This window comes from Muntiacus reevesi, chromosome 4 (assembly GCF_963930625.1).
Source record: "Muntiacus reevesi chromosome 4, mMunRee1.1, whole genome shotgun sequence".
Taxonomy (NCBI): domain Eukaryota; kingdom Metazoa; phylum Chordata; class Mammalia; order Artiodactyla; family Cervidae; genus Muntiacus; species Muntiacus reevesi.
The window spans coordinates 158,780,427-158,794,593 of record NC_089252.1 but is presented as its reverse complement, the minus strand read 5'-3'; the positions used below and the strand labels follow the sequence as shown (position 1 = coordinate 158,794,593).

Sequence of the window (14,167 nt, the reverse complement as noted above, 5' to 3'; positions counted from 1 at the left end):
TTGATTTTTCTGCTCTGTTCCATTCCATTCCATAGAAATGCTGGCTCCAAGCCATTAAAATGATTTAAGAACCCAAGAATAAGCTACAACCCACAATTTGAAAAGCTTGAGATAAGATATGGTTGAGTAAAGTCAGTTTCTGGGGTAGCAATGCTGAACACAGACAGAAACTCCTCTATTTTCCTAATGTGAGCAAAACATCTCCAGTCAGCCATACCTGTCTCTAAATTAGTATCCCATTTGGTAGCTCACTGCTTTCTACACATGACTCACTGGAAATGCCATTCACAAAATCAGTGCTCTTAACTCCTCGGCTGTCCAGGTGGCCCAGAATTCCATTTGCGCTGGGTAAATAGACCTGAGACAATTTGCAGATAAAGTTGGAGGAGTCAATAGATGTGCTCTGGTGCAAGACTCTGCTGCATATTAGAATGGCCTTGGGAGCTTTTAAAACTCCCAGGGCCCAGGTCACACCGTATACCTATTGAATGTTACTCTCTGGGGATGTGAGCCAGGCATCGGTATTTCTAAAAGATCCCTAGTGATTCTATCTTATAAGAAAGTTTGAGAACAACTAAACCTGGTGCAGAATCACACAGCAAGCTGGACATTTTAGCATCCTTTCTCTGGGTCAAACATAGTGCTTCTGGAGAGCTTGTTTAGAAGTGGATTTCTGGGTCCCAAGCCCCAGAGAGTCAGATTCATAGGCTGTCTGGGAAGCTGTAATTTAAATAAGCACCCTTGATAATTCATTGAATGTGGTGATCTATGGTCATCCTTTGAGAGGCATTGATTGATGAGCCTTGATCTAACTCCTAAAACAGAGCTGTGAAAAGTGAAAGTCGCTCAGTCGTGTCTGACTCTTTGCGACCCCATGGACTTTATAGTTCCTACAGGAATTATCCAGGCAAGAAAACTGAAGTGAGTAGCCTTTCCCTTCTCCAGGGGATCTTCCCAACCAAGGTCTCCTACATTGCAGGCCAATTCTTTACCAGCTGAGCCACAAGGGAAGCCCAAACAGAGCTGTGGGAACCTTCAGACACTGAGCCGAGACTGCCATCCATGGCAGTTAATTCAAGGCTGTGTGCTCTTTCTGGCCCGTGTACATCCAGTGTGCATAGGTGAGTCAAGTTTCACTCACAAGATGACATTCAGTCTGTTCTGGGCTCATCATGTGAGACTACAGGCGTAACTGACTCAGACTGTTAAAGTTCGGCCAACAGAGTAAACGCTGGCACAGCCGTGAGTACCACTGTCCCCTTGATCATGCCTCCTGCAGCACAGAACAGTGGGAAATTTCAGAGAGACCAGGGAGCCCCAGCACCACAGAATGCATCCAAATAATGTGAACAGCAGACCACAGGGCAGAAAGTCAATATTATACAGAATCTATTCTGTTTTACTTAGTGGGAGAAGATCTCAGATTAAATGATCTAAGTGTGGGGCTGGCCTTCCAGTCAGTGTATCTAGAGTTAGAACTTTTATCTCAACAGTCATTTGATAATTGGGAGCTTACTCAATTGTATTTATGCCTGTTAACTATATATGTTGCTAAAAATTCTGATGGGATGTCCACAGGCTCTCTCTCATCAGAGCAGAAGCTCAAGGAACTTCACGTTAAGATTCCAGGCCTTTGAGAAGACAGAAGTGCCCTTTCCCCAAATTTTACTGTCTTTTAACCACTCTTACAGGCTACCGGGCACAGAAGGAAACTTATCCAGAAAAACAAAAATGCAATGCAGTGATGTCAATTTCAACTATAAATATATTTGTGCTTCTTTCTGAAAATGATTCATAGAAGAAAAGATTTGTAGCAATCTTTACTGACGGTTGAGGACAGGGACCATACCCAGACTTGCTTTCAGCTGCACTCCAGTGCTCAGCGCAATGCCTGGCATACGGTCTGTGTGTGCCTGCTAAGTAGCTTCAGTTGTGGCTGACTCTTTGTGACCCTGTGGACAGTAGCCTGCCAGGCTGCTCAGACCATGGAATTCTCCAGGCAAGAATACTGGAGTGGGTTTCCATGCCCTTCGCCAGGGGATCTTCCCCACCCAGGGGTTGACTCTGCATCGCCTTCTTGCATTGCCAGACAGGTTCTTTACCAATAGTGCCACCTAGGAAGCCCCAGTGTACTGTATCCACTCAATAAATCTTTGTTAAATGAGCAAACGCATGACAGATTTAGCAAACAGATTTAGTACTGTTTCTTTTAGAAGAATGTATACCATTTCCCTTTACCTATTTTTGTGCTTCTGGTGAGGAATTATGAAGGGAAATGTTTTCTTCTCCTGGTCACTGTGAAACTCCAGATAAAATATTTTGATTCAGTCTCACCGTAACGTAAACGCAATTAAGGCCATCACTTAAATTGGCAAAGATCTGGAATTGAGCCACTGACTCAACTTGGAATGAGTGACATCTTCCAAGGCAGGTGATTTAAGTGACTGGAATTTTCCAGGGTAGGTTTGTAGCCAAGAGGGAAAATAACAGAGGCTCCTGGGTTGCAGCTCCTCTGGCAAATAAATGTTTGAAAATGGACCAGTGCAGGGAACTTTCAGCATAATAAACACTTTTTTTTTTTTATGCATTCAATTGCTGTATTTCTATTTTCATGGGAGCATAAAGAACTTTTAATTTATAATCTGGGAAATGTAACCTGTAACATCAAAGTTTATGTACTTCCCAGAATAATGATTCTTCTAACTTCCTGGAATAATGTAACTTGAGTGTCCAACTTAACAGCAAGGAATGTGCAGGGACCAGCAGGTGAATGACCTAGTCCACAAGTGTGGAGCCCCTGGCTGGGGTCTTAGGGTAATATTTCCAGAATTTTCCAAGCTCCTCGGCAGCCACTGGCATGGGTCATCCTGTTTGTCGTGAGTTATACCATCCTGTTTGTCATGAGACATTCTGTCCCTAACTGGCCAGCTCCCACCTCCATATGAGGCAAGGTGGAGACCCAAAAGACCCCAACCAATGACCACCCCTTTCCATAGGAATTTTCTTTGTCCTGAGGCCATAAAAAGTGGCCACAAGCCCATGTAAGAGGTCTGCTCGCCCTCAAGCTGGCATGCTCTTCTAACGGCGTCTCTCCCTCTGCTCTCCCTTGAGTCAGCTCTTCCTACTCCGTCAGGAAGTCAGCCTGCTGTCTTTGCACTGCCTCTTACTACCTCAGTCCTTTGTTCTCAACAAATTCTCTCTTCTAAAATACTCTGTGTCTAGAAATTCTTTTCCAACCTGTGCTCAGACTGCTTCAACCACCAGCTCTAGTCAAGCAGTTGCCAGATGCTTCAGAAGAAAATGCTGCTCTTCATTCTCTCCACCCTCTCCCTCTTTTTCCCCTGCTAGTCCTGAATCTTTGTGACAGGGACCCTCTCTGAAGCTATACAAAGAGGATGGAAGGGAACTGCCATCGCCCTCAAGTCCACTGTTTCTCAGAGTGCGATCCAGAGACGCCCCCTTGCCTCGAAATCTCCAGAAGCTTGTTACATATGCTCATTCCTAGACCCCACCCTAGACCTACTGAATTGCTAGGGGTGGTATCTTAGGAGCTGCAGTTTTAGCAATACTGATTTAAGTTTGAGAAGATTTACTTCCCTGGTAGGAGGCTTTATGTGGGGAAGTCCACTGAGGTTTCTGTGCCCCCAACACTGCCCCCCCGCTTTGCCCCCTCTCCTTAGGGGTCCCCTGTTTCTACGACCAGCCCTCTCTGCCCTCAGGCGGAGCAGGTGCCCTGGCTCTGGGCTCGGGGCATCTGCCAAACATTTTCCACCATGCCTGAACTTCCTGTTCTTCCCAGAAATGTTGGCACAGGCCGAGGACAGGCAGAGAGGAGGAGACGTGTGCCCGGTTGGGGGCGCCTGGAAGCCAACGCCACGTGCAGACTGAGCCAGGCCTCTCTGTTAAAGAAGGCCGGTGCCACCAACAGACAGAGAGGCTGCCCCCCGACGAGGGTGGCAGGGGGGCAACCCGGAAGGACCCTGTCTCCGAAGCATGTGCCCCAGCTTGGAAGGCAGAGGCTCGAGCCTTTGCCCCACCACGTAATACATAAACCTGGTGTTCCTGTGGGCACGTGTGGATCCACCACCCCTTTTTCTGCCTTTTGAGAAAACACTTATGAGTGAAAAAGAGCAGTAGAGACCTCTGCTGCTACTGCTAAGTTGCTTCAGTCGTGTCCGACTCTGTGCGACCCCATAGACGGCAGCCCACCAGGCTCCCCCATCCCTGGGATTCTCCAGGCAAGAACACTGGAGTAGGTTGCCATTTCCTTCTCCAATGCATGAAAGTGAAAAGTGAAAGTTAAGTCACTCAGTCGTGTCCGACTCCTAGCAACTCCATGGACTGCAGCTTACCAGGCTCCTCTGTCCACGGGACCTTCCAGGCAACAGTACAGGAGTGGGGTGCCATTGCCTTCTCCAGTAGAGACCTCTATACTGTCAGAATTAGTCATGACCCCAGAGTGCACTTGCAAAGGCTTTAGCCCCCCTCCTATCTCCCTCACTTCTCTTCCTCCTTCAGACTCTTCACACAAGCCGACCAAAAGCCCAAAGTGAGAATGATGCTTGTTGTGTCCAGGCAGGTCCAATTCAGGTCCCCTAGATCAGGGGTCCCCAACCTTCAAGTGATGGACTGGTACCGGCCTGTGGCCTGTTAGGAGCCGGACTGCACAGCAGGAGCTGAGCGGCAAGGGAGTGAGGTGAGCTTCATCTGTATAGCGCCCCCATCGCTCGTGTGACTGCCTGAGCTCTGCCCCCTGTCAGTTTCTGCACAATGGTGAGCTGCATAATTATTTCATTATATATCACAATGTAATAATCATAGAAATAAAGTCAATGTAATGAGCCTGAATCACCTCAAAGCACCCCCCATCCCATCAGTCCATGGAAAAATTATCTTCCATGAAACCAGTCCCTGGTGTCAAAAAGGTTGGGGATTGTCACCCTAGATGATGACCTCTGAGCAAACTGCTGCCCGAAGCCACCCTACATCTCTGGAGCCTCTAGCATGGTCGAAACCTTGAATTCACCCTTTTTTTTAACTGTTACAGCTTTGTTTTTAGTAATGAATTAGTTGGTGAATGCCAAAGCTTTTTACCCCAGGGATGAAAAAAGGATTAAAAAATAAGCATCTCAGAAAAGATTCAGAACTTTTCAAACTCCAGTGTATAAACAAAGTGGCACAAGAGCATGATTAATTGCAGATTTCCTAGGCCTTCCATGGTTCTGATTCAGTAGGTCTGAGGCAGGAGCCAGGAGTTTGCATTTTAAATAAACAACTCAAGTTATTCAAGGTGTAAAGGGCCCATGGGCCTGCAGATCATACCTTGAGACATACTTGTTTAAATGCGCATCAAGGAGCAAATGATTTCATATGCCCTTGGAATGGTTGGGGTGCTGGTGGTTGGAGAGAAAGAAGTATTGGACTATTCTAAATGTCTTGGAAAGGGGGAGAGGGTGGATGCAAGTAACCAAAACAGGCATTTGTGTAAGTTTGATAATGAGTGAGCATTGGTGTTATGAAAAGTGCACCTAAAAGAAATGAATTCATATCATTAAACATCGTTCTTCCACTCATCTCACAATTTCTACTTGTCCCTCAGACCTGAGAACAACTCAGGCCTGCCTCGTTGAGCTCATGTCTGACTTGGGGTCCCAAAAGGGGCTTCATTGCCAGCTGCCCTGCCACCTCCCCACTTGCTGTTAATATGAAGGTGACGTTGAGAGGAGGAGATCTACTCTGAGAATTGGGCCTGGAGTCCCGATTCCTCTCAGAATATGCCCTCTTCTCTCCAAGGATGCGTCAGGACTAGAGGTACCTTTATCCATCAGAGTAAACTTTAGCTCTCACTCATCCTTTTGGAATGAGCCAAATCTTTCCCAGTTTTTTTAGAACTTTTTCCAGAGGTCGAAATTCTTATCTCATTCTATCCTTTGGATATTAGAGTAAGAAAATTAACCTGTCAAGTGGCATTTTCAACCTGGTCATTCTGAAGCAGTGTTCCACTTTTAACTGACAGGTGGCAGTTAATTTTTCTTTAAGTTCTGACCGGTTTTACATTGTAATATACCTGTTTGTTTGCCAGGCCATTTATACCCTTCATCCGACTCTGTAACTGACTCCTTGTGACTCATTGCTTTCCCACAACTTGCTCTGCACCCCTCACAACAGCCTCTACGTTCCTTCCATTTCCATCTTGACTTTCACAGCCTCCTGGTCAGAGATGATCAGGAAGACCTGGGATGTCACATCAAATGATTCTTCCTTCTAAAATGATCAAAGGCCTGTGTTATGCCTTTGCACTAGATGATTTCATTATTAAAAACAAGAATGCATGTCATACCATGTGCCAAGTAAGCTTCTAGACACTGCAAATATTATCTTATGCAATCCTCACAACAAGCTATGAGGTATATGAGATTAGAGGGTTTTACAAAATCACTATAACCTCATTTTATGGATGAGGAAACTGAAGCATTAGAAAGGTAAAGTAACTTAGACAAGGTCATGAAGCTGGTAAAGGGCAGAGAAGGAGCTGAACTCTCACTCTGTATTCTTGGTCACTATGTATATTGTTATCTGAGAAGACAAAGCCAAATCAAACAAAAACCTCCCAAACCTCCAAAAACAAGCAAAAATGCTACTCTTAAAATATATATACATATCTCTATGCATTTTCAAGGATATTTCAGAAAAAGAGACTGGATAATGAAAGCTAATTTGAGACTGTACTCAACATAAAGGCAAAATCATCTCATGGTTCCTATGTTTACTATATATTCATTTATACATTCCAATATTCTCTCAGATCGATCAAAGACAACTCAGCACAACAACCCATTTTAATTCTGTACATGCCAACAATGATCTCATTTAATCCTTATCCCCTTGAAGGCTGCTTTAACAGCTTCTTTGCTAAATATTAACCACAAAGAGAACCATCCTTCAAATGTGATTTGTTCTCAGCATCCTGTGTCCCGGAGCCCAGGTACAGAACTACATCTACTCTGAGGAACAGGAGAGACAACAGACCTCCACTGAAGCAGCCTTCTACTGCCACCTATCAGAGTCTGCGTCGATGAAAACCCACACTGCTATTTCCTCTCAGAATCTGCTATGTTTGGGCAAAAGTATTAAGTTAGGAGTTCTGAGTCTTAATTGAAAATTTGACTCTCCCATGAATGAGCAATGTCATCCAGGGCAGGTCACATCTTCTCTGAATCTCTCATGGCTTTATTGAGGTCCAGGTGAAATAATGCTTGTGAAAGTGCATAAGCTGTTAAGTGCTAGACAATGTAAGATAATATTACAGATGGTTTATATTTCTTTAACAATGATATATGATGAAACATGAAAATGGAATATGATAATTATTATAGATTGTAATATAATATTACTGTATGATGACTGTTGGCACCTTAATATGAGGCTGACTATTTGCTGTTTCCTTTGCCCTGCCCCCCAAGTAAACCTCTTGAGGGCAGGAACGATGGCTTATTCATTTCTCGCCTCTTAGGACTGTTTCTGGCACAGGATTGGTGTTTAGTAAATGTTTCTTGAGTGAATGAATGAATAAAAGATATTTTCAGAGGAGATGTGAAGGGTGAGAGGAGCCCCATGGAAGGAAATTCACAATTTGAAGGGTGAGAGGAGCCCCATGGAAGGAAAAGTAATTCACAATACCTGCTTCCACCACGTGGTCCATCGTGGGGAACCGCTTGTACACAGCTGTGCTCACCGAGCGGAAGATGAGCAGGGAGGTGAGGTTGACATAGCGCATCAGCGTCCTCCGGAGCAGGCGCCCGTGCTCGTCACTTCCGTGAACGCTGCTGGAGATGAGAAACATCAGCCTGTCTGGCCAGGGCAGATTCACGAACTGGTTCCACCATCGATTCACTACGAGAGTAACATAAAAGCCTGCAGAATAACAGGACACTGTAAAGCAATTCCTTACCGAAGACGCGTTGTTGACACTGATGCTTTTAGCAGAATTTTAGCCTCTTTTTAGAGATCAGGGTGCAAAAACATTTAGTTATCCATATCTTATGATTTTTCCCTCCAGAAAAAAAAAAAAAAGTACTTTGTGCCTGGCAATGGCAGAACACTCAGTAAGTGGGTATTAGAAGTCACATGTTGATGACAAAAATGGAGAGTTAGTGAAGAGAAAGCTTAATTGTCCAAGTGCAGATCATTACCTTAAATGTGTTGGGTGTTAATTTAGCAAAAGCAGTCTTGAAGGTAAACCTTATGGATGATTCTGCTTCTATTGCAAGCAGTGACTTTTCAGGCATGCCTCTCAGCTTGGAAACACTCCCATGCAGAGTCACTGGTGTCGCCGTCGCGGAGACAGCTGCGTGGCTGCATGCTGCGTGTGACCTATACTTACCAAGCACAAAGGTTACTGGAATTTGTTCAGCATATCTGTCACAGTAAATTGATAATTTTTCAAAGAAACGTTTTTGGGCTCCTGTAAGTAACAATCTGGAGCAAAAATAAAATGCACAGCCCTTTATGATATTATACTTCTGCACCTGCTTTGCAAGTGACATTCACTGCAAACAATTAAGCCAAAATAATCCCAGTTTTTTTTTAAAGGAGCAGTAACTTTTCCTTTTATACCTAAGCTGATGTATCTCGAAAGCTTTTTAACTGCTGAACGTTTTAAGTATTAATGCTTTTAGTACATAAATGTTATTGGTCGCTAGACAGTGGGTCATAGTAATCCATTTTATTTGAATGTTTTATATTTTTAAATTTTCATATGATTAATGCAAAATACTTCATAAAGGAGTCCATTATCCAATTATTAAACATGTGTACTTAAAAAAGAATGTCTTAATTATGCTTATTATTTGAATATGCTTATTAAGTAATTATTGAATAATAACCCTAGGTTTGACATCTTGATCTTACTTTCTCATGAATATTCTCCTCAGTACATTCTTGGTTGTGTGTGTTATACCTCAAGGGATGTTATGACTGTTTATTTTAGAGCCTAGAGTTATTTAAAATATAAAACAACAACAGTTGTTTTATACAGATTCAACAGTTAGAAGTGAAATTTTTATTATTATATGTGGTGAGTTTTTATTTCTATAGTATAAAAATATCAAAATTTACATTATAGATCTGACAGAAACCCATTTTCTGGTATTGTTAAACATGAATCCATTTAATAGAGCTATTATTGATATTTATGTTTCAAGGGGGAGATTCAGAATCAGAAGAGATATCTCAAGACAGGTTAATAATAATGATTGAAATCTGGGAAGAAAGCATCATGGATGAATTTGAATAAACGAATGAATGCAGCTGTTCCAAAAGAATCAGGACTCCCTTGGAAACACTCAGTATGGCATATGTCAGAGGCCTATTTGGATCAGTACAGCTTTGAGGAAGGAAGCGGAGGGATAATGAGGTGACAGTGAGCCACCAGTCAGATTGCTGGTGAAAAGCTGGGAGCTGGTGCTAAGAAGGTGTGTGGGATTCGTTCGGGGTGGGTTTGGAGTGCCCAAAGCTGAGGGTGCAGCTGTAGCTTTGGAGGGAGTGTCAGAAATTCTACAGTCAAGAAAAGATTACAGGCAAGGCATCACCTGGTGGATAGGCCTCTCAAGGTGAGGCTGATGACAAGTTACAGCCAGAATGGTTTCTGGTACTTAAATTGATTTGGTCAGAAAGAATTAAATGTGGACAGCACAGACCATAGAGCCTCACAGAGCCATGTTTGAGACCCAGATCTGCCACTTACAGATTTGGATTTTGAGCATATTTTTAAATCTCTCTGAGTCTCAGTTTTCTCATTTGCAAATGAGGATAGTAATAATAATACCTGTGTATCAGGGATGTTAGGAGGATTAAAGAATACATGATATATAAAACCACTTACCATATAATGTCATAGTCAATAATAAAGTGGTCAAAGGAAAAAATATTAAGCTAATAGACACATAGAAATTTTACTAGCTAGAAGGTACTACAGCAAGTATTTTGTCAAACGTACCCCCAAATACAAAGAGAGATAATCAAACTAGTGAATTCTGGTTCTATCTTATGATTTTTGACAAGCATAACTATTTGCTTATAATGGGATTAAACAATTTTAGTGTTGTTAGTGGATAAGAGAATGAAACTATGTCTATATTTGTCTACAGGTATGTCTGACTTTCTCGACAGATTCAGCCTGTAGTTCTTGGTAGAGCTTTGATCAAGATTAAAGGATCTATTTTAATAAGCTTTTACATTCGAAATTTAGAGAATGAAAAATGGCTTGAACTAATGATGATTGTTATAAACACAAGCACTTTTTGGTCTTTAGAAAAAATATACGCATACAATTTTGTGGGAAATGAATAAGATATTGGAGCCAAAATTAAGGCCCAGTGGAGCATCTCTGGCTATGATGCAACTGTTCTAAGAGCTATTCTATTCTAAGCAGCAGCAGCAGCAATAAATACACATTAGTAAAAATAAACGAATGAGACAATTATCCTGAAACGTCATGTGTCTTCTTCCACCATTTGATACTGTGAAGGATTGGATGCCATATAAATAAATTGTCAAAATAACACTGTATTTAGAGGATTCATTAAAAACATAATTAGAGGTTTTCAATAAAACTTCCCTTTTAAAGATATTTTGCCAAAATGTATACCAACATATACATTTTTTTGGAACAGTTTTGATATATAGCAAAATAACTGTTTTTGGTCATTACCGACCAGTCAAATTAACTTCCCTCTTCTCCACATGGGGGCCTGTTGCTGCAAGGAAGAATACAGGTGACAGCAATGACGCGCAAATCTGTTCATGGTATGCAGAAGGGAAAGAACAGACTGATAAGCACAGAAAAGGTGGAAATACAGCCTCAAAAACCTCTAACGTTCCTATTTTAAGTTTTAACTTCTCCCTGAGAAGAAATTATGCAATCAATATTAATTAAAAGAACTCATGAAGTTTCCCATTTATAACACTGATAAAATTTTTTAAGACTTTAATTTTTAGTCATAAAAGTATTTCATGGACATAATGTTGCTCAAATTACCTGTCAATCTGACAGGCAAAGTTTGTGAGGTTATAAAGAATAAACATCTTTTGTGAATATAATGTGCCCTCAACTTTGAAGATATGAAGAAAATAAATTCGTTTTTAGCCTTTTTCTTGAATTGAGATGTAAGTTTGGGGGCGCCATCCTGGATAAGATGTTGTCATTCCAGGAAAAAGGAAGGAAAGTTGCCTGATGTACACTATTCATGAAAGTGTTATGTAAGTAGTCGCTGCAAGCAGTCAAATCATAAACTCAAACTACGAATGATATCATTCAGAGGCACTCATAATGATTTTGAATGGTAAAAATCATCACTCAGGGAGGATCTAGGTATAAATCTTTCATTTTTTGCCTGGAGCAAAATTCCTGAAGCACAAATAATACTTCATCATGACCAGTTAAAGTGGGGCTGGAATAACCACCTAAACACGATGGGTTAGAGTCCATTTAACATCTCAAAAATGGTTAGGTGTGGATTAAGATATTCAGTCCCAGGGAGAAGAAGGCGACAGAGAATCATGCAAAGGAGGAGATTACACAATGCAAAAGTCAGAGGCAACCAAAGGACTTGGATTTTTGAGACTGTATTCATATATGATATTTGATGGTCATTTAAGAACACATGCAAAGGAAAGTACCTGTACATCAAGCTTATTGCTGTGTAAAGTACAGCAAAAACAATAAATTCTCTGTATAGTAGTTTGTAGATGCTGCCTCTCCACTTGAGGAGTAACCTATGAAATCCAAAAAAAGTCGCATTTGCTACTTTACTGGAGTAAGTGACAGTCATCTTGGATAGTTTTTTTTTTTTTTTCTAGAAGAGCAAGAAGACAAAACACAAGTAAAAAGCAATGTTTAAGACAGAGCATAAATCTGTATTTCAAAGAAATCCTAGTCAGCAACGAGTTAGGCTTCTTTACTATTTGCCTTTCTTAGCTTGAGCAATTTGGAATTTGGAGATAACCACGACCTCAGTGCTAAATCTTTTAGTAGCAAAGGGGAGGAAAGTAGTTCTGGAAAAAGTAATATTAGACATCTTAAGCTTGCCCTCGTGTCTAAATATTATTTAGAAATTATATAACTATCACTCAATAAATATTTGAATGACTAAATAAGATATATGAAATACATTGTAATATCATATATCTTCTGCATCCATGGGAAGATTTAAGGTATTGATATATGTTATATTAATTGATATTTTCTTTTTTTGTTGTTTTTTAAAGTTTAATTGTTTTAAATTGGAGGATAATTGCTTTACAACATTATGTTGTATCAACACATTGTGTTGTACCAACATGAATCAGCCATAGGTATACATATGTCCCCTCCGTCTTGAGCCTCCCTCCCACCTCCACCCCATCCCATCCCTCTGCTGCTGCTGCTGCTAAGTCGCTTCAGTCGTCTCCCCCCTCTAGGTTGCATAAAGCACTGGATTTGAGCACTCCCTGCAACAAACGGTAAGTTTCCACTGGCTATCCGATTTTATATACGGTAATGCATATGTTTCAATCCTACTCTCTCGGTTTGTCATTGATATTTTCAAAATCAGTGGTCAAACCCGAATCAGTTTGGGTCTTTATTTGCTAAAGTATGTAAATGGGCATTTATTTCACCTTTAAATTTCCTTGAAGGAAGTTACGGCTCTCTTAGGAATCAGGAGAAGCCAGCCCCTTTTGGGAATTTAATTGATGGGTTACTTTTGGTGGTTTTAATTTAAGTGTCTCTTTCGTGGGGCTCTGAGTGCACTCTGTGTACTTCAAAGGGTATAAAAAACATCAGGCCACTCTAAGTAAGGTGCATTTTCCCACTGAAAAGTCTCATGTACAATGCTTAGGTCACTTTCTCTTTGGAACTGAAAAAAATGAGGCCATTATTTAGGACTCTTTCCACCTGGATCTGCTCCATGGATGTGGGTAGGATGAGAACTGGGCCCCAAATCCTAGTTTTCAGTGAGTTCTCTGGAATTCCATTGCTTTTCACCAAGACACTAAACATTCAGGCTTTGAAAGATGCCCTGAAGCTGGTCTTTATTTGGAAATCCTGCTCCACAGCTTTCTGACATGGAGCACACAGAATATGAAATTTCTTTGAAAACTTTTGCTTTGGAAAGGGTCTATGTGGAGGATTTTACAGAGCTAGTTAGACTGAAATTATAAAGTTTTAGGTAGAACTGTACTTAACATAACTAATAAATCCTATAGCAGATTTCTTATATACATAGTACCTTAAGGCACACATTTTACTATCAACAAGGACATCTGTCTTTATTCAGATGTAAAGAAACAATCTAATTCCCATTTACCTAATTTCCCTAAAAAAACAAAAAAAACGTGAAATTTTGGAACTATATTCTGTAGCTGTAATTTTTGTAATCACCAACCTAAGCCTTCAACATGACTGACTTTTAACAAAGAAAACAGGACTTTTAGGCAAAAGTCAGTGCCATTACTTTTTTTGTGGGACTCAGGTTACAAAAGCAGTTCCATTGTTCCATCTTCATCTCATCTATTTGTCTAATATGAGTACAGCAAAATTGGGAGAGGAACATAATAAATTAAGCCCACTTTCATAATTTGTTATCATGGGCACCAGAGTTGTAAGTGAGTCCTCAAATAACTCTCCATGAACCGTCACCCTTCCATTACAGCTCTGTCAGAAAAACCCTGATCACATCGAGAAGAGGTCAGAGCCAAAATGCATAGGTTTACCCTGCGCACTAACCTATTTGTTTGGGTTGGAGTGTCCGGCGTCTCCCCCTGCAGAGGTGCCTTCGGGTTGGGGCTGTACTCTCGGCTCACGCTCCACGCGTGCACAGTCAGATTTTCCTTCTGTTCTCTGGCCACTGAGACGACTCGGAGTGTGACAAGGACAGGGGTTAAATGACTTTCCACTTGCGAAGGCCTATTTATGCCAATTTGCCCATCGGTGACAGCCATAGCCGGGAACAAACAGGAGCAACAGCTGCTGATGTGACTTTTTTTTTCTAATCTCTAATTATAACTCCACCTGCCACCCAAAGTGCCCCTTTGAATGAGTTGGAGGTGGCGAGAAGGAGCTGGGGTCATTTAAGACTGTTATTTTCATTCTGACCTTATCCTGGGATCAAGGAAGAAAGTCCTTTGC

At 41.4% G+C, this 14,167-nt stretch overlaps 1 protein-coding gene across 3 annotated transcripts in view; it reads right to left on the bottom strand.

Moving 5' to 3' along the window:
• BEST3 (bestrophin 3) overlaps nucleotides 1-13,902 on the bottom strand; it is a 52,790-nt gene extending 38,888 nt beyond the window's left edge. Inside the window, exons 1-4 of one of the 3 annotated variants that reach the window (XM_065932179.1) lie at nucleotides 13,766-13,902; nucleotides 11,680-11,775; nucleotides 8,384-8,478; nucleotides 7,681-7,914 (exon numbers count right to left, since the gene is read on the bottom strand). In XM_065932179.1, the coding sequence (XP_065788251.1) occupies nucleotides 7,681-7,914; nucleotides 8,384-8,478; nucleotides 11,680-11,687 (337 nt within the window). In that variant the 5' untranslated portion in view covers nucleotides 11,688-11,775; nucleotides 13,766-13,902. Of the gene's footprint in view, nucleotides 1-7,680; nucleotides 7,915-8,383; nucleotides 8,479-11,679; nucleotides 11,850-13,765 lie in introns of those variants that run through there. The other 2 variants (XM_065932180.1, XM_065932178.1) reach the window with 2 other exon arrangements.
• Between the last annotated feature and the right edge of the window lie 265 nt (nucleotides 13,903-14,167).